Here is a 22,210-nt window from a genome sequence, read left to right as displayed (position 1 = left end):
AATATTGTTATTATTACGCGATTACTATCCTAGACAGTCTGAAAACGATTCGTTTCGATGTCGGCCCAAAAAAGACCGACCCAAAAACGGTTTCAAAAAAGACCAGAAGTCAGTGTTTATAAACATATCAATTTTTGGGTTAATTACATTTAACCACACATTACCCAACTTTTTCCCATTTTTTCTTTTATTAAATTTGAAAGTACCATTTTGAATAAATCTTAATTTATCATTTTAGCATTAAACACTCAAAGACCGCAAGGCCGGACCGGAAAAGATTATCGGTCCGTAAAAGAAAAGCCCGAAACGTCTAGTACCAATCCAAAAAAAGGCCAACAGTTCTAAGATCGACCGGAAACCGCCAATATCAATGTGCATCTCTAACTAACACTAACGACAAACTCATCCATTTTTATCAACATCAAACCCTTACAACAAAAAAATCACTTTATGAGCCTCTGGTGTAATAAATAAAATATGTGAACAATATCCATCAGTTTCAATAAAAACATGTCGGGAGTTGTATAGTCTATAACTTTTATAGCACATTTCGTATTTTTACATTTTGGTCTAAAGTCTAAACGTATTAATTTTCATCCTTTTACATAAAAACTTCAATTTACCGATATTTCAACAAAATACATCGAAAAAAACATTATTAATTATGAAATTAGCAAAATTAGTTGCTCATCTTTCAAAAATCATAAGCATAAACATGTCAAATAATGTTACATTCTACGGAAGAAAAAAAAAATATGCATCTCTGACTCTCGTTGCATATGCTTGAACTTAATCATGAACATGAGTGAAATTGCTATAGCCAATGTAACTTTTCCATATCAAAATACTTTGAATATAACATCAAAACCATTTAATCAACGTTTTCAAAAACTACAATTAAGTTCCCAATCTTGAAAGATACTTCAACCTTCAATAATCATATATTTTTTCAAGTATACAACAAAAATGAACACCAATAATAATCATATACAAAACTCCAAAACTGATTTGTTTAATTTTTAAAAACAATGAGACGATTAAATAATTAACCAAAAGTCCAATGTCCTACATATTTACAAATCTATCTCAACAAGTCATGAAAGAGTGGAAGTATCTGCAAAGTTTGATTTCTCCAATTCTAAAACACCCTGCAATAACATCACAACTTAGTAAAGTCAGCATCAACACTGGATTATATGCATGAAGTAATTTTCACACACTTTACATTTAGTTAAATTTGGTGTTTGGCAATAACCTTAATAATCATCATCGCTGCATCTTTATGCAAAACTTCATTGTACTCATGACATGAAAGATTCTGAAATATTCCAAACAATAAAAGTACAAGATATTAAAAACAAAAAGAAAAAAAAAATACTACAAACAAAAAGCAAGTGGAAAGGAAACTAACTTGAACACAATTAGGACAACCAGCATCACCAGAGCAACAACATGATGTGATAAGTTCCAATGCAGCACTTAAAAGCTTAGTAAAAATAGGTTGAACCTACACGCAATATTTTATTATTATTATTATTATTATTATTATTATTATTATTACTATCAAATTTTATATTTTTTTGTAAACATGGACAGATGACGTGGCAAGTTTATTGTGACCTGTGATGAAATGCCTGTTCCTCCAGGGCATGAATCATATAATAAAATTCTTTCAGGAATGTAACGAGTATCATGAGGATTCACACACTCTGAAGCCAAATCCGATGAGTTGCAAATTATATACCTACATTCAATTTCAAACAACCACGGAATGGAATCTCAAATTCCAGTTCAGCCGGAATCATTTGGAAGTTACCTTGTATTTAGACTTACAGAGGGACGATATGTACAAGTGCATGCCCTGCAGCATGCAAGCCTCCACGAAAGGAATAATTCTCCATTTCCACAGCTGTTTTTATTGATTGTGGGACCCGTATCCAAACAGCCATTGATTCATATGTATAACTAGGAAGTGATAGATCAACTGTGTCAAAAACTCTATTGCTTCCTTTCCAAATCCTTCTAAATCCAAACCAATTAGTAGTGACTTTACATGGATTTGATTGGGAAGATGTTTTTGAGTTATGAATGTTAGGGATTTTTGTAGGGTATGCCTGGAATAAAAGTAAAATTTAAGTTAAAAATATAAAATGGAAGAAATTAAGAGATGATTTAGGTTGAAAAAAAAAAACTTACAATGTGGCCTCCTACAACTTCAATGTCAGTGTAATCACGAATCTTGGTGTAGTATTTTAAATCGGCTTCTTGACATGAAGCGATTTTTGTAGATAAATTAAGATTCTTGACTAGATAGGTTTTCCCTTGCTGCATATAAACAGCACCTTCATAGACCTGAATGATGAATTAAACATAAGGAAAATATAATCCATTTCCCATGTTTAAAATAATAGTTACCTGAAAGAAAGCTTTACTCTCTTCAATTTCTTCAAGAACTTGATCATTTTTCATGTCAATTACTTTGTATTTCTCTGATTCTATTGCACGTATGCTAACACCACGAGAAGGTATTTTCTCAGGCCCAATGTAGTTCCAAATTTCAGCAGAGGGATTGAAAGTGACATAACCCTTACTTTTAAGGGCTAATAATGTAAATTTTAGGTCAGGACCAAAGTACTTCTCATCATGAGCAACACTTATCGGGTGTTCAAGTGATGCACAGACTAAATGTTGTTGAAGAACCTGAGGGTTTTTAGCATCCACGTGGCAACATTCTATTGGTCCTTTGAAGAGTTTGTGAGGGAATTTCATAAAGTATTGATCGAGAGGTCCTTCAAATGCAACATATATAGCAAGTGATGGTTGTTCCCTTCTTCCAGACCTCCCAGCTTGTTGCCATAAGCTAAAAATTGAAAATTTTTTATTATAATAAATAAAAAAATTCAAACGAGTATAAAATTAACATACCTAGCTATAGTTCCAGGAAACCCTAGATGAAGGGTGACGTCAATGTGTCCAACATCGATCCCTAATTCAAGAGCATTTGTAGCAGCAACACCACGAATTTTCCCACTAAAAAGGTCGCTTTCAAGTCTTCTCCTATCCTATTTTATCATTTACGTAAATGGAAGATCAATAAATACATAAAGTTTAAAAAAAAAAACGAATGTTTATATAATTATATACTAACATGAGCAGTGTAGCCAGCTCGATAAGCAAACACGGAATTTACGAGATTGGGCGCTGTTTTCTGAAGTGTTTCGCGCCTGATAACAGGAAAAGGTTAATTTGGTAATTTCTCATATTAAGTATGTAAAGGGGAAAGGAAACATACGTATAGCTCAATACGAGTTCAGATAGTTTGCGTGTTTTGCAAAACGCAATGCAACGAAGTCCATGTTGAATAATTTCTGCAAACAGATATGAAACTTCCAATATAGGACTACAAAAAGCAAAAATTATGTATAATCATCATTCAAAAATCAAAAGTAAAATATCTTATGTATTGATTATATGCCACTGCCACGTCAGCATTGCATATATAATATATACCTTGAGCGTCCAAGGAAAACTGTTGTATCAAATTTGTCAGTGTCTATGCTACTTCTACTTCTCTTGTTAACCTGTAAATTTCAAAAAAATAATAACATAAAAAAAATAAAAATAATAAAAAAAAATAAAAAAAAAATCAATATCTTGTAATTTGTTAGATATAGAAAAAAAAGAATCAAGAAATGTTTACAGTTTTCATGCGTAAAGGAGGGTTCCAGAGGACAAAAAGTTTAGGGCCAGAAGGGCTTCCATCTTTGTGAATTAACTCCATTGTTGGTAAGCTTGAAAGTTCCTAAAAAGTTTAAAAAAAAAATGGATAAATAATTAAATATAATGCAACGTGTCATCTGATTATTAAAAATTAAAAAAAAAAAGAAAAAAGAAAAAAAGAAAAAGGTATCATTTTATTACCATTGTATGTTCACGTGGATTGGCAGAGGTTGCAGTGCAAAATATAAAAGACGGATCACTCCCGTAAACTACAAATATGAAAGCAGTATTCGAGGGTAAATATGTGAATTTACAAAAACAATAGTAGAAACACAAAATATAAAGTGAGGATTTTGATAGTTAAAACCATGAGCACAGAGTCGAAGAAGTCTCCTTATAATAAGAGCAGCATGGCATCCAAATGCTCCCTTATATGAATGAGCTTCATCAATCACCACATACCTTTTTACATAAAAACATGTTTTTTTTAAATCTAAAATATAGACAAAGTTACATAAATGGTCCATGTAGTTTACCAAAGGTGACAAACTTAGTCCCTGCTAAAAAAGGTTTCATACAAATGGTCCTTGTGGTTTCTAAAATTGCATGAATGATCCCTGTGGTTTTTAAAACTTGCACCAATAGTCTCTTAACTACATAAAATGACTTTTTTACCCTTTCTTAATTTCTTTTATCTGGACCAACACATACCTATTACAAAAAAAACATATTTTTTTAAAATCTAAAATATAGACAAAGTTACATAAATGGTCCCTGTGGTTTACCAAAGGTCACAAACTTAGTCTCTGCTAATTTTTTTTACGAACATAATCCCTGTGGTTTCTAAAACTTGTGTAGTTGGTTCCGCTAAAAGAAATTAAGAAAGGGCAAAAAAGTCATTTTATGTAGTTCAGAAACTATTGGTGCAAGTTTTAGAAACCACAAGGGCCATTTGTATCAAAAAAGATTAACAAGTACTAAGTTTGTGACCTTTGGTAAACCACAGGGACCATTTATGTAATTTTGTCTAAAATATATGATTATTTATCATAAAGTATAACCTGAGGTTTGATAGGAATCGTTGGAATTGGTTATGAAAGGGCAAGATTGACATGTGGAGCATATCTGGATTTGTAATCAACTACAAATAGTTTGACAAATTTAGTCAAAATAAGCAAATTTGATAGTGATACCCTCAAAATGACAATAAATTACGAAAATACCAGTCTAGCATTATCACGAAGCCATAATCTATCTTCATGAGAAGTATCTCCATCATATATACCAATGTTTAAGCCTACATAAAAACCTTCTGTGAAAGATAACAATGCTCTTAGTTGATCTTGTGCCAATGCCTACATGATGAATTTGAATTGATGTTTTCATTAAAAGGAAATGAAAATAAGTCACAAAAGTGAATAAGGGTTATAAAATTTTAACTAAATAAATTAAAAGAACAGACCTTTGTTGGAAAGAGATATAAAGCACAAGCTGAAGGATCTTGAGATAATACTTCAAGAACTGGTAGATTATAACAAAGAGACTTTCCACTTGATGTCATTGTTGAAATAACAACATTCTTTCCAGAAATTGATGCCTCAATTGACTCTGCCTACATATACCATAAGAACAAATGAGAAAAATCAAAAATATAAAATAATAATAATGGATTTTTGGATAATTATAATACCTGGTGGCTATAAAGCTTTGAGACACCTGAACATTTAAGTGCAGATTTTGTTCCTTCAGATAGATAATCTGGAATCTTTACAAAATTGGCTATTCGGGCATTAATCTCTTCAATATGAGCTATCTGAAATAGAGGATTAAATAATTTGGGTACATAACAAGGGTAGATTTGTAAATTTGTAAAGATAAAGAATAAAGATGACACCTGTCCTTGAGAACCAAGGCCTGTCTTTAGATGCTCAACCATTTCTGTAGGCAGCAAAGGATTTGTTTCCTGTAAAGAAAAGAATTAATGGGACATGAAAACAAAATTATACATTTTGTTAATGAACTTGTTTAGAAACAAGACATGTAAAGAGAATTTCAAGAAAAACTGAAAAATGGAACTCAAAGATGACACCTACATTACATTGTACTTCAGGTGAAAAGGAATCTGAGGGTTCAGACATGCTTCTTTTTGTTCTTTTAACATCATTTTTAGTTGCTTTATGATTTCCTTCAGTTGCATGTAGCAAAAGATCATTTAAAGATAATGACTTGATTTTCTCCTTCCCCTTTTTTTCCTGAAGGAAAACATTTTGCATATCATATAACTAAAATGTTATGAACTTTTAACATTTACACATACCATAAATGATTTAACAATTGCCCATAAATCTGCTCTGAAGGAATTTTCTCTTTTTTTCAAAGCATTAACTACAGTAGGAGTAGACATCTTTCTTTTACCTAAGTAGAAACAAAAGCAGTTAAGTTAGTTGTGAATTAAAATGCAAACACTGTGGACTTGAGATCAAATAAAACCATCATAAAGTGATTAGGTATACCTTTAATTTGGTATTTAAGATCTGATTTTGACTTGATGACAACAATGGCATTGTTTGACCTTTTACCTTCAGCATCATTGTCAATAAACTGTATAACCTGCAAAAGAAAAAGAGACATGTTTTGAGTGAACAATGATACAGTTCTAATAAGTACTTAAGCTAATAAATCTTAGAGGCTGTTTCTTTTTGCCTTAATGAGTTAAGCACTTAATCTGGACAGCTATACATGACTGTTTCTTTTTGACTTTATCAAGAAAGATTGACTAAATAGTTTAAGCCAAAAAAAACGGCTTAATGTATTAAGACACTAGCCCTTTACCTATTTTCACTTCTTCTTTTTTTCTTCCAACTCCTAAGGCATTAAGATTGATGAATATTGTGAAATTTGCTTTATGGAATGTAAGGATAAAATGGTCATTTAGTGAACCATATACAAAAGTAGCAGACCTATGTATACAACACTTTATCCAGACAAACATCACTACCAATACAGAACTTAATGAGGGGAAAAAACAGCACATTAGTCATACAGATCTGTAACATAGACAATTACCTGAGGACAAAGCACAGCAAGATTCTCAAGATAAGAAGATTCAAATCCAAATCCCAACTTACTTAGCTGGTCAAATCCATGCTCCAAACTGAATAGGGTAACTTTTCTCTGCTGCACTTGAAGAAAACTAGAGTAAATGTTCAAGAAATAAAAGGCCTTCAAAAGAACCTTCAGCCATGATGGACAAATACATGAATAACCACTGCCAGAAGCACCATGGAATTCATTGATTTGTGTATTTTCGTTCATTAACATACAATTTCTGGTTTTTGGATCGGATAAACAGTTAACTGACTCCAAAACTTGCATAAACCCCTCACAGCTCTTTTCATCCAGTTCATCACTATCACATGACTGCAATGTGTTCAAAAGCTTGTTTATTGCTTCATCAATCAAGCTCTTCTCTGCTTCATTTCGAGTGTTGGATTTTGTATTCCCAGATTCAAATTGAGTATGACTCTCATTCCCATCAGTTTCTGTATCCCAGAGAGAGGACAGATCTTGCATCATATCGGACCAAGCTGATTCAGCAAACTTTGAGGTGGAACACTGATGGAAATTTTGAGGATTTGTTTCATTCTCACATGGCTCCACGATTTTCTGTTTGTCCTTCTTTGTAAACGGAAGAAGAACAATAAATTCGCCATGGGAAATCAAGGTACTACTTATCTGACTCTGCAAACTTAGTTTCGTGCCCTGAATCAACGTATTGCAATGCAGACAATCAGATTACAGTAACGCAGAAACTGAAAGAAATTGGAAGCAATTATAGTCTTTAAGTTTCTATGATCAGTGATATATAGTTATATACACATACATAAATAATTAAATATCAATACCGCACTAATTGCCACAATCTTCAAATTCACACACTCATTTCTACGCATATTTATCTACATTTGAAAGCGAATACCTTGAGAAAAAGGTGGAAGTTCGAGGAGGTGGTTGCGGGAGGAAAGATTTGTTTAAGGAGAAGCTTGAGTTCTTGAATTGTCCTACTAGAGGAAATTGAGACAGTTATCGTTTCACCGGTTAGGGATCGGACTTCAATTTGCGTCTCTGGTTCTTCCATTCAACAGTTTTCCAACTGGTTTTTAGGGTTTTCTTCTGGTGTCACTGGTTCGCGGATAAACGATGAACAAAACCCTTCTACATGTGATGTCCGTTTGGTTAAACGCGCCAATATATAAATCTAACAATTTGTTTTTCTTTTCTTTTTAATTTGTGAAAATAATAAAAGTGTGTGTTCATACCGGTTGTCAAAATCGCGATCATGATCGTACGATCCTACGATCCGGATCGTCTACGATCCTAGGTATGAAAAACGATCCGGATCGTAAAAGGATCGTATTTTGGGTAGGATCGCAGGTAGGATCGTAAAATCGTACGTAGGATCGTAGGATCGAGATCCGATCCGATCCTACCTTCCTTTGATTTTTTTTTTTATTACAATTTTATGTCTTTTACCTTTTATCAATCTATCATTTATCATTTTTTATTGTGATTTGTGACCAATATTTTGAAGTTTTTATAACTTTTGAACGAAAAATTAAATGTTTGAAATATTTTTCATGATTAAATATTATAAATTAAAATTATATTCTATTTTGTGGGATCTTAGGATCTCGATCCTGATCTTGCAAACCAAAAAACAATCCTAAGTAGGATCCGATTTTGACAACTTTGGTTCATACTGAGATTCTTTTGTTTTTTTTTTTTTTTTGGGTATTTAATTGAATTGAATTTGTTATTTTAATAAATATAGGTTTATAAAGGGGCGATTTTTTACTTTTTTACTAACTATTATATATATTTTAAATAAATATAAATATTTAAATTATGACCTATTTAATGTATATTATATCTTCTCGTTATAAATTAATTAAAGAAGAAAGTTTTACATAAACGTAGCGGTTAAACAAGCAAAAAACTGTGTCGCAACCCCTTTTTTATGACAAAATTAATTTTTTAAAAACAACGTCTATAGATCTTGGGGTGATAACATTAGTATGCATGACTCGTTCGACTCTATTGAGTAGCTTTATAGTTTCTGATGCAAGGAAATCGAAAGTATCAAATGCAAAAGGTGTAAACATGTGTTGATTTTTCATGCACACTTTTCTCATGCTTTGCCACTTTACATGATCGAACTTTTAAAGCATCTTATCCCACAGTGAAAACCCTACTTCCCCAGCCCATAAGAGGAGAAACCTTTGTTAGATCCACGCATTCATGCTTCCCTCCAGTCCATCCAAATACTAAAACATCAGTTGGTCTAAGTGTTGATCTTCCTTTCAATGTGTCATTCAAAAAGTTCATAGGTGCCTCTTTCTTGGCAGAAACTTCATCGCGCCTAAATATATCGAAAAGAACATCCTTAAATACATAGATGTTTTCATTATTGTCCTCAACTAGTTAATTTTGTCAAATGATATGGATTCAATTTTCCCCGTTCTAGATTCTTATTTATTTTATTTTTCTTATCATATGTATATACATTTTCTATAATTAACAAGATATATAAAATTAATTTATTTTCATAGCAAAAATAGAATCCCGACGTGAGGAGCTATGTGGAGCTATCATGACTTAAAAAATGGAAGAACGAGACTAAAGTCGTACTCAAATGGAAGTCGTTGTACATAGAAATCAAAAATTTATAATGTGATTCGAGCAAATTAATGTATTTATGATGGTACTTTTCTTCAAAAATTGAAAAACTATTTATATTTTAACTTAGGAAAAATTTAAGTCCTTATATATTGGTCTAATAATCGATTTAGTCATTATTTTTTTTTTATACAATTAAGTCCCAAAAACCGGTAATCAAATTCAATTTAACCCTTCTACCCAGGCAACAGATAATCCTACTTTCAAAAATTACATTTTTAGCCCATATTTTAAAATATTATTACAAATTTGGTCCAAAATTTACACTTTTGGACTAGATTTTAAATTATATTACAAATTTGGTCAAAAATTTACCGTTTTCCCCCAAAATTTAGAATTTTGTTATTATTTTTCTTAACTTTAGTCTTTTTACAACTTTTTTCTCAAAATTTTGTTCCGGATTTGTTTTTTCTTTATAAAATTATATTTATTAAAAAAAAACTAACATAAAAAATCTTAAAATTTATATATAAAAACTTATTTTTAAAAACTTTTTTGTATATGAACTATCTATTTATAAAAATAGGTACTTTTTAAGTACATAAATATCTACAAATCCGTTTTTATAAAGAAAATATAAAAAACACCTATTTTCATAGTAAACATATATATATATATATATATATATATATATATATATATATATATATATACACACACACACACAAATAGGTGTGTTTCTATATTTTTTTGTAAAATTGTGTTTGTATACAATTCTTTTATAAAAACATATTTGAATAATTTTTTATTTGATACGTGTTTGTATACATTTTATATATAAAAGTGTTTGAATATAAATCCATTTATCATAAAATAGGCGTGTATATATATATATATATATATATATATATATATATATATATATATATATATATATATATACAAAAGCAATGTATACGAACACTTATTTGGGTGCATATAAATATGTTTTTACAAAACAGATGTATACGTTTACTATGAAATAGGTGTTTGTATGTGTGTGTGTGTGTATGTTTGCATACAATTGTATTTATAATAAAATATGTATTTGTATACATTTTTTTGTAATATATATACATATATATATATATATATATATATATATATATATATATATTATGAAAACGTATTTTTATATATTTATGTACTTAATAAATACCTATTTTTATAAATAGGTGTTTCGTATACAAACAAATTTTAAAAAAAATTATATAGAAAATATAAGATTTTTTATGTGAAAATAAGTTTTTTTTTTTTTGAATAAATATGATTTTATAAAGAAAAACATATTCAAAATAAAAATTTACTAAAAAAATTGTAAAAAGCCTAAAGTTAGGATAAATTCATAACAAAATTCTAAAATGTGGGCAAAAAGGATAAATTTTTGATCAAATTTGTAATAAAATTTAAAATATGGGCCAAAAGTGTAAATTTTGAACCAATTTTGTAATAAAAATTTAAATCTGGGCTAAAAATGTAATTTTTGAAAGTTGGATGAACTGTTGACCAAGTAAAAAGGTTAAATTGAATACGATTATCAGTTTTTGATACTTAATTGAATAAAAAAAATATAATAACTAAATTGATTGTAAGACAAATATATAAGTACTTTATTGTAGTTCTCCGTTCTCCGTTTACCTTATTTAAGTAGTTAAATTTTTTTTATTGTAATTTACATTATAAAATTTTATGTAGGTCAATATGAATTCAACCCATTTATTTAACATGTTAGGTTAGGAATAAAAATAGACATGTCAACTCAATTTCATCCCATTTGTTTAACATTTTAAGTTAAGATGGAAATATCAACTTATCTAATTAAACAAGTTAGGTTGGATTGAGATTTGAGACCTATAACGCATTCAACTCATGTTCAAATGCAACATCAACCACCTCTTACATCTATTAAACTTTCATCAAACGTGCATTATCAACCATCTATTTCATCCATTAAACTTTTATAAAACGTGCATTATGGATACTTTAAGTTTGGGAGAATATGATAATTTTCTAGCCATTCGTTTCATAGATTTAGGTTCTTCAACTTTTAGGAAGAAATGTTGAAATCTGACATAATACTTGTAAACTTACAAAGCAAGTAATCTTACATGATATTTAATTATGTTATTACTTAAATATGTGCGCAGATAAGGAAAGTTATTTTTGTCATTGAGTTTATATCAAAAGAATTTGTCAGTTTGTATAAAGTCGATTGATGGTTTGTCCGTACATTTTTTTAATAGAACGTAGTTCACACAAGAATCATAACAATGAGTTTACAATGTAAAACTAATACGTTTTTAAGTTTATGAAGTGAGCTTTTTTATTAGTTAGATAAGGAATTGTTAATCTAGAATAAGAATATTAACTTGATTATGATTCTCTTTATATCCGACTAAGAACGAATTTTATCATTGTTAGAAGATTTGTAAATTCGGTTTTCCTTTTTGACAACTTCACAACGCTACATGCATCAAATATTTATCGATACTTTTACGAAAAGAATAAGCATTTTTATCAAAGGATCAGAAGATTTCCGGATTTCGTGAGGGAATGATTTGGAAGAGCCAAAACCAAAAATAATAACTTGTTTTTAGATTATATTTGTAATATACTTTAAATTGAAGATGATTAACAATAACAAATCATAATTATTGTAAGTTCAAAAAAAAATTCCCTCTTTGAACATTAAATACTGATTTTTGTTAAATAAGATATTAAATTAAAATCTTACTTTTTTATTTATTTATTTGGGAGGGAAGAGAGGATTTTAGAAAAGGGAAGAAGCATTATGAAGCGGTTTCCATGTATATCTCCCATGATTTGCTCAACAATTCATACATAACTGATCCTTTTCAACATTTCAAATATCAAAGGATAAATTCAAACCCTAAAATTCCCTCTTCTCTTTCTAGAAACTGAAAAATCAGACATGAGTACGCCTTATACGTTGATGAGATGTCGGATGAAAGATTTGATTTCGTGTTTCAAAGCTTGTAAAGTTCCGATCGAGGAAGAAGAAAACGAATCTGATTACCAGAATCCAAAACCATCGTCAATAGATCATCATCAGAATCGCCAAAGAGACAAAGGAGTACTGGAACTCGGAACGACGGCGGAGAAGGGCGGAGTAGTAGTAGTAGGAGGAGGAGAAGAGTCGCCGACAAGCTGGCAATCGTGTGAATCTGAAGAAGATGAATACATCGTGTTTTACTTCAGAGATGACGACGCCGGAGTCGATGTGATTGAGGAGAGAGGCTTAGAGAACTCAATTTCGAGGAATCAGAACGCCAATCCCGTCGATCGTCGGAAGGTTTTATTTTTTTTAATCAATTAAATGTTCCCTCCTTCATCGATTCAACGACTATGATTTCAAATTCGAATATTGAATTCTTTAACACTGAATTTGCAGAAACATGAAACAAGGAGAATCGAAGTTGATTCAAAGTCGATTCCATCCACAACCAAGGAGATGAATGACTGGTCGAAGCATGAATCCCAAGAACACAAAGACACATTGGGGGAATCGAGTGACTCATCAAGTACAAGCTCTTTCGCTTTTCCAACGTAAGTAATTACAACAAACCCATATCACCATTTTTGAAATTGAAGAACAAAATGATCAAAATCAGCAGTTTGATTAATGTTTTGCAGAATTCAAAGCGAATGGACTGGTAGCCCTGTGTTGATGCCAAGACCAGAAGGACACAACAAGACAAGGAGTGTTTGTATTCAATGCTGTAAATTCTAGCTTCTTCATTTTACTTATCCATATACAGCATGTTTGACTTTTCAAACTGGTCAATATTTCAGAACAATTGATCAAAGGAGAGCCATGGCCATGGAATCTTGAAAGATTTAACAAGCAATCAATGGTATTCAGATGTTGTTGAAGCCTATTTGCTCATTGTCTTCTAATGTAATGGAAATTTTGGAAACAATCATGTTTATGGTTTAGTTTATAACTTTATATATACATTTAATTATTTTATCATAGTCTTTGTTGATGTTGTTAACAACCCTGTTTGTTTTCATGTTCAATTTGTTTTACTAATTATGACTTATGTTGTGGTTCAAGTTATGAAGTGGTTAAGTTGTTTCTTAGTTATCGAATTGGTCAAAAATTGCTTGATACTTTTTTGTTATTTCATTTTCGTTACATTTTCGATTTATAAATAAAATGTCTAATCACATAAGTTCCATAACATATTTGTTATGAACATAGTGAGTCCCATTTTATCGTATTTCATAACTTTATATATTCATCAACAACAACAAATTTAAAACCACATGACGGAATCCGACTTTAATCAGTTAAAAGATGTGTCATATTAGGAATCGTTTGACGGATTTAATACAGTTCAAGATTAACGGATTCGTGGTATAATATGGGTTTATGGGTATAAAATGAGGTCATTATTATTGTTAAAAGTAACATAAGAATTTGAAATTTAAGTACAATTATAACAACCCTATATATTAGGGTAGTTGAACACTTTGTATATGAAGTATGAACTATGAAGTGTGAAAGTGAAGTGAAACAACACTAGTAAAGTGGAATGTAGTGTGATTTGGAACTTCTTGAACTTCTGGAGTCGATTAACAATCTAAAATATGGGCAGTTCAAATTATCATGGAATGCACACTAAAATAAATTGAATTCCATATTCACAAGTAATATATAATTACTATCATCGAATACACAAAAAACAATATTTAAGTCACATTTCATACCATTAAAATACACATAGGAATAATATGCATTTGATGTTATGGAATGTAAATCTCCAATACCATCTTGCGAGTCATGAAATACTCCTGAAATATTGTGAAGTAGTAATTGCTATATCATGCATGGAATGCACACAAAAAATAATGTGCATTTCACCTTCAAAAATGGTATATGCTTAATATCATCAAATACACAAAAAACAACACTTAATTCATATATATATATATATATATATATATATATATATATATATATATATATATATATATATATATATATATATATATATATATATATCATGAAATGTAGATAAGAATATTGGGCATTTGATGCTATGTAATGTGGACCTCTACTACCATCTTTACAGGCTGAATACAACATTGAGCAAGATGAAATGCACATTACATGCATCAATAAACATGAGTGTAATATATATATATATATATATATATATATATATATATATATATATATATATATATATATATATATATATATATATATATATATATATATAGGAAAATATAACCCAAAAATTATACGAAAGAACAAAACTATAAAATTGTTAACCAAGGCCTGTGTTTAACACAATTTTCTTAAAACAAATTCGCCCTATATGAGTGTTTGTTTCCTAGGATACAACAATAGACAACAATTCTTCTAGATTGCCCGAACCCTCACTTGACCCGAATTATACCTTTGTTGCAGCAAAAGAGAAAAGATGAAGCAAAAGCGTAAGAGATGAAGAGTATTTCGTTTCATTCGGTGTCTCTAATTAGTCATATAGGCATGGTATCTATACTAGCCAATGTAACTGATGTGATTAAAACGAAATCGTAACTGTCACAATTAAATAAGAAATTAAAACTGAAATCTATTATTAATTGCTCTTAATTCGTTTTTGCAAAAAAAAAAAGGTCTTTGAACTTTTCTGGTCGATCGGTGGTGCATTCGTGCCCGCAGGACACGCGCTCGCACACAAGTTCAGTGGCCTGAAGCCAAATTTGGCTCGCATTTGCACCCCCTGCATGCGCGCACAAGAGCAAGCGTTGGTTCTAATAAGTCTTATAATGGTAGGTAGTCTTTGTAGTTATAAACTAATTTCCTTTTCATTATCCCACTAATGTGGGATGAGTTTAAAACCCACTTAACTCCTTTATTTCCTCTTCCAATTTCCCTTCTTTGACAAGTAATTTCTCATTCATTTATAATCCGTTTTGGACGTGTGATATATCAAAACGAAGATATCATGGAGGAGAAAAAGAATATATAATCAATAGTTCATTTTGATCATATTTATAGTCCAAAATTTGTGCTAAAAATGGAGAAAATCCAATTTTGGAAATTAATAAAATTAATTTTCCGACAATCCCCCACATGAATGAAAATTGATTCAACATCCGCAATTCGAAGCTGCTATAGGTAAAATCCAGCAGTTGAATCATGCATATGATAGGTAGGTTTGCCCCTTTGAACCTTCCCTTAAGATACATATTTATTTTACCACTGGACCAGTAGACGCGATGTCCTTGAACTATTCTGCCATTTGTGTAAATAATCATTACATGTCTCACATGCTTCTCCCTGACCTAGTTAGGTTCTCATTGATATGTCTGTTATGTTCGTGGACACTTGCCTAGTTCTGTAAGAGCTCTTCGGAACTTGCCCATTCAATTCCATTTGAAACGACCCCACTTCTCTCTCATATAGGTGACTATATCATAATCATTAAAAGCTAAAGCTTGATGATTTTCAACTTATCATCAACTACTATAAGCTTAGCCTACATCACTGTTATTTATAGGAATGGGTTGGGTTTGACCCCTACAGTGATCCACATATGTTATATGCAAGTAGGTTTTCCCATTGAACCTAGATTTTGGGATCTCTAGTCAACTAGGTTGGGTTTTCCTTCGCAATGACTTATTTGTTCATGGGTTTTAATCCCATTCCTTTTGATGACTTTGCAACTAACTCCCTATTTAACGCTTTGGTTAGCGGATCCGCAATGTTATGCTTGGACCTTATGTAATCAATTGAGATAAATCTAGTTGAGAGTAGTTATCGAATGGTGTTGTGTCTTCGACTGATGTGTCGAGACTTACCATTATACATAATAATTTACGCTCGTCCAATTGCCGATTGACTCTCGCAATGGATTGAGATTGCAGAAACTGGTTTAGGCCATCATGATATATCTTCCAGAAATTGTCATAGCCATTCAACTTCTTCTCCACATTTATCAAGTGTTATATAACATCCGAGTCACCATGTATTTCCCTTAGATTTAATTAAGTTTAATACATTGTAACTTGGAGAAAGGCCATACGTTGGGCGTACATAGTGTACGCGCGACCTACACGATTGAGGCGCGAAGCAGGGGGTAGCCTTGCGTACGCTGGGAGTAACCTGTCCAGTTGCAAACCCTAAATTTTCGGGTTTTCACCATATATAAAGACATTAACTCCGTCCCAAACCTCATTCCCTCAGCCTCCACTGTCCCTAAAGAGTAGAAATCGAACCCTAAACCTCTTGCATGCTTTGTGAGCTAATTTGGTGCACTTTTGGGTGATTTTTAGTGGTTTTAAAGAAGTGGAAGTTAGAAGAAGGAGCAAGAACATGAGAGGGGCTTGTAGATCAAGGAGTTTAGCATCTTTTCTAACTCATTTGAGGTATCAAGCTTCAAACTTGACCATTGCATGCTTAGTTGTAGTTTTGGGTGTTTTATGTGACATTTTGACTCCATAGTTGAGGTTTCTTGTGTTTTGGTAGTTCCAGCCCTTAAGAGCTGTCCTTTTGAGCTCTTGGAAGCATTTAGAGCCAATAAAAATGGGCCTCGATGGTTAAGCCACAACCATGCAAGTGTTAGATGGTCACAAAGTGTGTTTAAGGACTTAAATCATGTCTTAACCCCCATCAATGCATGCAAAGACATAAAGTTTGTAACTTTATGGTCTAGGACGTCTTAACGGAAATGGATCTATGTTTTGGATGTTAGGACTTAATGGATTAAGTCACAAAGGAGTTCTAAGGAAACTGGCCAGTACGCTGGGCGTACCCCTAGTATGTTGTGTGTATTGGGTCAATCCCCTCGAAGTGGTCAAGACCAGTATAAGCTAGGCCTACGTGCGAAGAACATCGCGTGCACGCATGTAGAGTGGTCAAATGGGTATTTGGGCCTTAGGATGTTGGGCCTGAAAATAGTTGGGCCTCATGACCCGTTGCAGAGTAAGGCTTTTGGGCCTAGACCTATAATATATGGTATTAGGCCTTAATGGGCCTTAAAACTTAAATGGATGGACTTGGGCCTTAATTTAATTAGGAATTGGGCCATAGGAGAAAAAGGCCCAATAGGCCAAGGATTAGGAAACCTTGCCTTGGGACATGATTAGAAGTTTGGGCCATAAGGGAGTTCTATTAGGACCCAATGTCTGACTAGGGAATTCATTATGCATTAGGGAGAGCAGTTACGAGCCAACCGAGGAGTACGATTTCGGCATATAAAGTGAGGTGAGTCTCCCTTCGTAGAAACCGTGGGTCGAAGGCACCAATGCCAACCCACTAGTATTGATATGACTTAGTAGTTGTCTTTATGATAATTATTAAGGTGGTATGTATTGTTTGATGCTTATGTGTGATATACACGATTTATGTGGTAGTGGTTGGGGGTGAAATAGACCCCATAATCTGTTTGAATAAAACCAATGGGTAGGTCGAGCACCCAGGTATGCCTAACATGGGTAGGTCGGACACGTCGGTATATTTGACATGGGTAGGTTGAGCACCCAGGTATGCTCAACAGGGTAGGCCAGGAACCCAGATATGTCTGACAATATGTTTATGATTTATATGTGGTATGATGGGGGGAAACTCACTATGCTTCGTGCTTACGGTTTTCAGTTTTGGTTTCAGGTACTTCCAGCTCGAAGGGGAAAGGGCCGGCTTGATCGCATCGCATCACACCATGATTTTCTGCATTAGTGATTTTGGGATTATGACTCTGATGATGATTTTATATGTATCTTTGGGTTGCACAACTAAACTATTTTATGTTTACATGGTTTTGGGAAAAACAATATGGTTTATTTTATGATTGATAAACTTAAAAATAAAATTTTTGGGTTGTATTTTTAAGGGTGTTACATGCTATAAATTCTGATTCCATGGTGGATCTAGTTATAACTATTTGTTTTGAAGTTTTCCATGATATAACTCCACCTCTAAGTGTGAACAAAAAACCCGTTGGTTGACTTGGAATCTTTAATGTCGGATATCTAATTTGCATCACTATACCCTTCTATCACCTCGAAATATCTTGTATAGTGCAACCCATAATTGCGAGTGTATCTTAAGTATTGTAATACTCTTTTAATACTCTTCCAATGTTCATCACTCAGATTACTGGTATATCTACTTATTGTAAAAGCTAAGTGAGGTCTCGTACAACTCATAAGGTACATCAGACTACCAATAATTCTTGCATATTCGACTTGTGCAACTCCTTCACCTCTATTTTTACTTAGATGATGAATTGTATCAATTGGTGTCCTAGCTACAGTAGTATCACCGGATTTGAACTTCTCAAGGATTTTATCCACATAATGAGTTTGATTTAAAGTAAGTCCATTTGCAGTCCTTGTGATCTTCACACCAACACTACAAATAAAATGACATTTAGTGGCATAGAAAAAGTGTCACTAAAAACCGAAAAAGTGCCACTAAAAGCCCCCTGGGAAATCAACGACACAAAAAAAGTGCCACTAAAGGCCTTTAGTGAGACTGCAGCTGTATTGGGTTTTAGTGGCACTTTTCGATTATGCCACTAAAGCACTTTTAGGTTTTAGTGACACTAGTTTTACGATACTATTTAATTGTTAAATAGATATTATTTTCATGCTTTTATTGACTTTTTTTAAACAAAAAAATTATATTATTTATAAGTTAGGTCTGATTATTTTTAAATGGAATATAAAATAATAATAAGCCGATTAAGATAATAAATAAAAGCACAATATCATTAAATAAATTCAGCATTTTCAAATAAAAAATTTTCAATATAGTTACAACACAAATGTATTAAAAAAAACTTTAATAAGTCTAAATGTTGTGCTACTACTCGAAACATAATACTATCAAACTAACTACTTGTTGGGGGAAGAAACACGAAACTTGATTGACCTTGAAGTTTGTATATCCAACTTACAAACAATTTCCTGTTACACATAATACATCATATAAAACATGCATACATATCATTAATAAACATGACAAATAAAGACTCATAGAGTATTGACAGTTTACTAGGGAATAACATTACATTATAAAAAATTATAATTTGCATCTACATAAATCGTTCATGTGGTCCCTGTTGTACCAAACTTGGTAGTTTAAAGTCCAATACAGAGGATGAAGTGTAACACCCGGTCTCAGGTGCGCATTTAATTCAAGTCAAACCTCATATTTTACCCTGGACTCGACGAATTGGAGGCTCAACTCTGTAACACCCCGTTCTAAGAGTAGTTAATTATGCTTCCCCGAGATCAAAAGAGTAAGGGCGTTTCGGTCTTTTATGGGAAATGTGTTTTATTCTAGAAGATTTCGGGTCAGGGTGTGTTTCTAGAAGTGTAGGGCTTCTCGCCACCTTTTTGTGGATATAAAGTTCGTCAGAAACGAACTTAGAATAAAGGAGCTATGGCACTTTGAAGGTATTGTCATTTATGGCACTTATTAGAAAAAGTTGGCAAGGAAAGGCCATGCATGTAAGGGACACGTGTGGGTACGCCCAACGTAAGGCTGGGTTACGCCCAACGTAGTGTGATTAAATGAACACGGGTGTTGGGGGCGTACGCCCGACATACGTCCAATATCCAGAAACCCTAATTTTAGGGCCAACCACTATATAAGGAACCTTATGGTTCCAACCCCAGCCTCCATATCTGCCCTCTTACCCTCAGAAAACCCTAAGAAGCCGTTCTTTCTCCATTGTTGTGGGTATTTGGCCTTGGAAAGCTTGGTTTGGCAAAGGAGAGCCCAGAAGAAGAAAGAGGAAGTTGTCAAGGAAGGAGTGGGGTGGCTGGAGCTCGTAGATCTGGAAAGGCATCATCTTTTGGAGCCCTTTTGAGGTATAAAGTCTCTTGCTTGGCAATCATATTGTTTAGATCTATGTGTTGTAGAGTTTTGACACCATTCTTGTCCCAAAAACCTCATCTTGATTCATGATGCGAGTTGGCCGAGTTTAGCTGTCCTTCTAGACCTTAGGTGAGGTCTTGAGTGAGAAAAATGAGGTCCCAATGGTTTTGGTTGTCCCATGTAAGAAGTAGGAGGGTATTACTGGGTTAAGACCTTGGGTTAAGGACTTTATGGGCGTCCCAAGTAATAAAGTTTGAGACTTTATGTGTAGCACCTGGTTCTTGGTATGTATTCTGTTATTAAATCTTTAATTATTTTGCAATTTTGGTCTTGGACTCGGCGAGTTGAAGGACCAACTTGCCGAGTAGAAGCGGGATGAGGCGCAAAGTTTAAGTCATGGACTCGCCGAGTCGGGTCCCGGACTCGGCGAGTAGCTGCTGTTTGGACTAAAACACTAATCCAGGGGTTTGCACCCTATTTAAACAACCTTATGTAGCTTCCATTCCCCCTTTATGCTCCCACACACTTCTTATCGAAACCCTAGCTGTTTGTGCTTTGTTGAGGCTGTTTTTGGTGTTCTTGTGTGTTAGTAAAGCTTGGAAGGAAGAAAGGAGCTTGGAACTTGAGTGGGGGACAGTAGATCCAGGGAGTTTACTTCATCTTCAGCAACTTCAAGGTATAATGCCCCTGTCTTGACTCATCTATGTGTTTATTCATCTTTAACTTGGGATTTCTTTGAATTGCTAAGTCATATTTCGATATTGGGGGTGTGGGGTGGGTTTTGACTTCAGATCTGGGCCTTAAGAGCGGTTTCATGGCATAAAGGTGCCAACTTTAGGGCCATGAAATCCCCATGCACATTGTAGGACACTTTATGTGGATTTTTGAGCTAAAAACCCCATGCATGTGCATCAAGTTTGGAACTTTACGTATGAAGTGGACATTAGGAGGCCAAATCTATGGGTTTGGTGTGTTAGATATCATTTAAATCAACTGTATGGAAATGTTCAAGACTGGACTCGGCGAGTGCATTCTTGGACTCGGTGAGTCCAAGGCAATCTCCTTAGAACTCGACGAGTTGTTCATCAACTCGGCGAGTTGAGGACAGATCTGCTTCTTCGGATGAAGGCCAACTCGACGAGTTTTTCGTCAACTCGGCGAGTCGGATGAGTTTTCATGGGGCGTTCGGATGAGAGAAGAACTCGTCAAGTTGACGACCCAACTCGACGAGTAGGGTCGCAGATGAGGACGAGTAGAGAGTGAGGGACTCGATGAGTTGTTGTCCCAACTCGGCGAGTCGGGTCAACTGGAAGTTGACTTTGACTTTGACTTGACTTGGTTGGGGGTAAAATGGTCATTTTACCCTAAGAGTATAGAAATCAGTTTCTAACTGAGTGTTTGTGGGGTTTGTAGCTGGAGGATTTCCGGAGCAGCAGCGGACGGAGGTTTCCCGGACTGATTATCAGCAGCTACATGTACGAGGTTAGTTATTTTCCAGTAGAGGTGGGTCTAAGGCCACAATGCCGGCCCACCAATGAGGAGTATTTAGAAGATGATTGTCTTTGTGATAATTATCTTGGTCTGGTATGTGTTGGTTATGATTTACATCTGTATGATATGTTACGTGCATGATAGGGGTAATTTCCCTGATAGTGATCCTTAGGACCAAGGGGTAGGCTAGTACCCGGATATGCCTGATTGTATGCTTATGTTTTGTTATTGTATGCTAGTGGTAAGGGGTGGAACAGTCCTCAGTTACCGGTTGAAAGATACCGATGATATTGTATGGTATGTGGTATGTTGGGGGAACTCACTAAGCTTTGTGCTTACGGTTTCAGTTTTTGGTTTCAGGTACCTCTTCGTCTAAGGGGAAGGAGCCGATGGCGTAGCATGGCATCACACACACACATCTGA

The 22,210-nt window shown here is 33.4% G+C and overlaps 2 protein-coding genes across 6 annotated transcripts; one reads left to right on the top strand and one right to left on the bottom strand.

The window, feature by feature from the left end:
- Positions 1-911: 911 nt before the first annotated feature.
- Positions 912-7,945, bottom strand: LOC111909963 (uncharacterized). 2 transcript variants are annotated; one of them, XM_023905757.2, is made up of 24 exons: positions 7,700-7,945; positions 6,787-7,482; positions 6,234-6,330; positions 6,038-6,135; positions 5,814-5,972; positions 5,615-5,683; positions 5,411-5,533; positions 5,183-5,332; positions 4,944-5,075; positions 4,782-4,861; positions 4,088-4,182; positions 3,922-3,989; positions 3,701-3,802; positions 3,511-3,581; positions 3,293-3,400; positions 3,149-3,224; positions 2,926-3,062; positions 2,416-2,860; positions 2,197-2,352; positions 1,834-2,114; positions 1,621-1,744; positions 1,412-1,507; positions 1,226-1,318; positions 912-1,148 (listed from the first exon to the last, which is right to left on the bottom strand). In XM_023905757.2, the coding sequence occupies exons 1-23, from the start codon at positions 7,856-7,858 to the stop codon at positions 1,232-1,234; spliced, it is 3,609 nt and encodes a 1,202-aa protein (XP_023761525.1). In that variant the 5' UTR covers positions 7,859-7,945; the 3' UTR covers positions 912-1,148; positions 1,226-1,231. The 2 variants fall into 2 exon arrangements, with proteins under 2 accessions (XP_023761525.1, XP_023761523.1); XM_023905755.2 differs by having other exon boundaries at positions 1,256-1,318.
- Positions 7,946-12,237: 4,292 nt separating this feature from the next.
- Positions 12,238-13,446, top strand: LOC111909962 (protein BREAKING OF ASYMMETRY IN THE STOMATAL LINEAGE). Of its 4 annotated transcripts, none has more exons than XR_006191393.2 (4): positions 12,238-12,748; positions 12,848-13,002; positions 13,071-13,175; positions 13,249-13,446. XR_006191393.2 is itself a non-coding variant. In XM_042901888.2 (4 exons), coding segments are annotated over exons 1-4 (624 nt in total). In that variant the 5' UTR covers positions 12,238-12,367; the 3' UTR covers positions 13,251-13,446. The 4 variants fall into 4 exon arrangements, 3 of the variants coding, with proteins under 3 accessions (XP_042757822.1, XP_023761522.1, XP_042757823.1); XM_042901888.2 differs by having other exon boundaries at positions 13,090-13,175; XM_023905754.3 differs by having other exon boundaries at positions 13,090-13,446.
- The last annotated feature ends 8,764 nt before the right edge of the window (positions 13,447-22,210 follow it).

This window comes from Lactuca sativa, chromosome 4 (assembly GCF_002870075.4).
Source record: "Lactuca sativa cultivar Salinas chromosome 4, Lsat_Salinas_v11, whole genome shotgun sequence".
Taxonomy (NCBI): Eukaryota; Viridiplantae; Streptophyta; class Magnoliopsida; order Asterales; family Asteraceae; genus Lactuca; species Lactuca sativa.
Note: the sequence above shows the minus strand (reverse complement) of the source record. Positions and strands in the feature narration are given on the sequence as shown.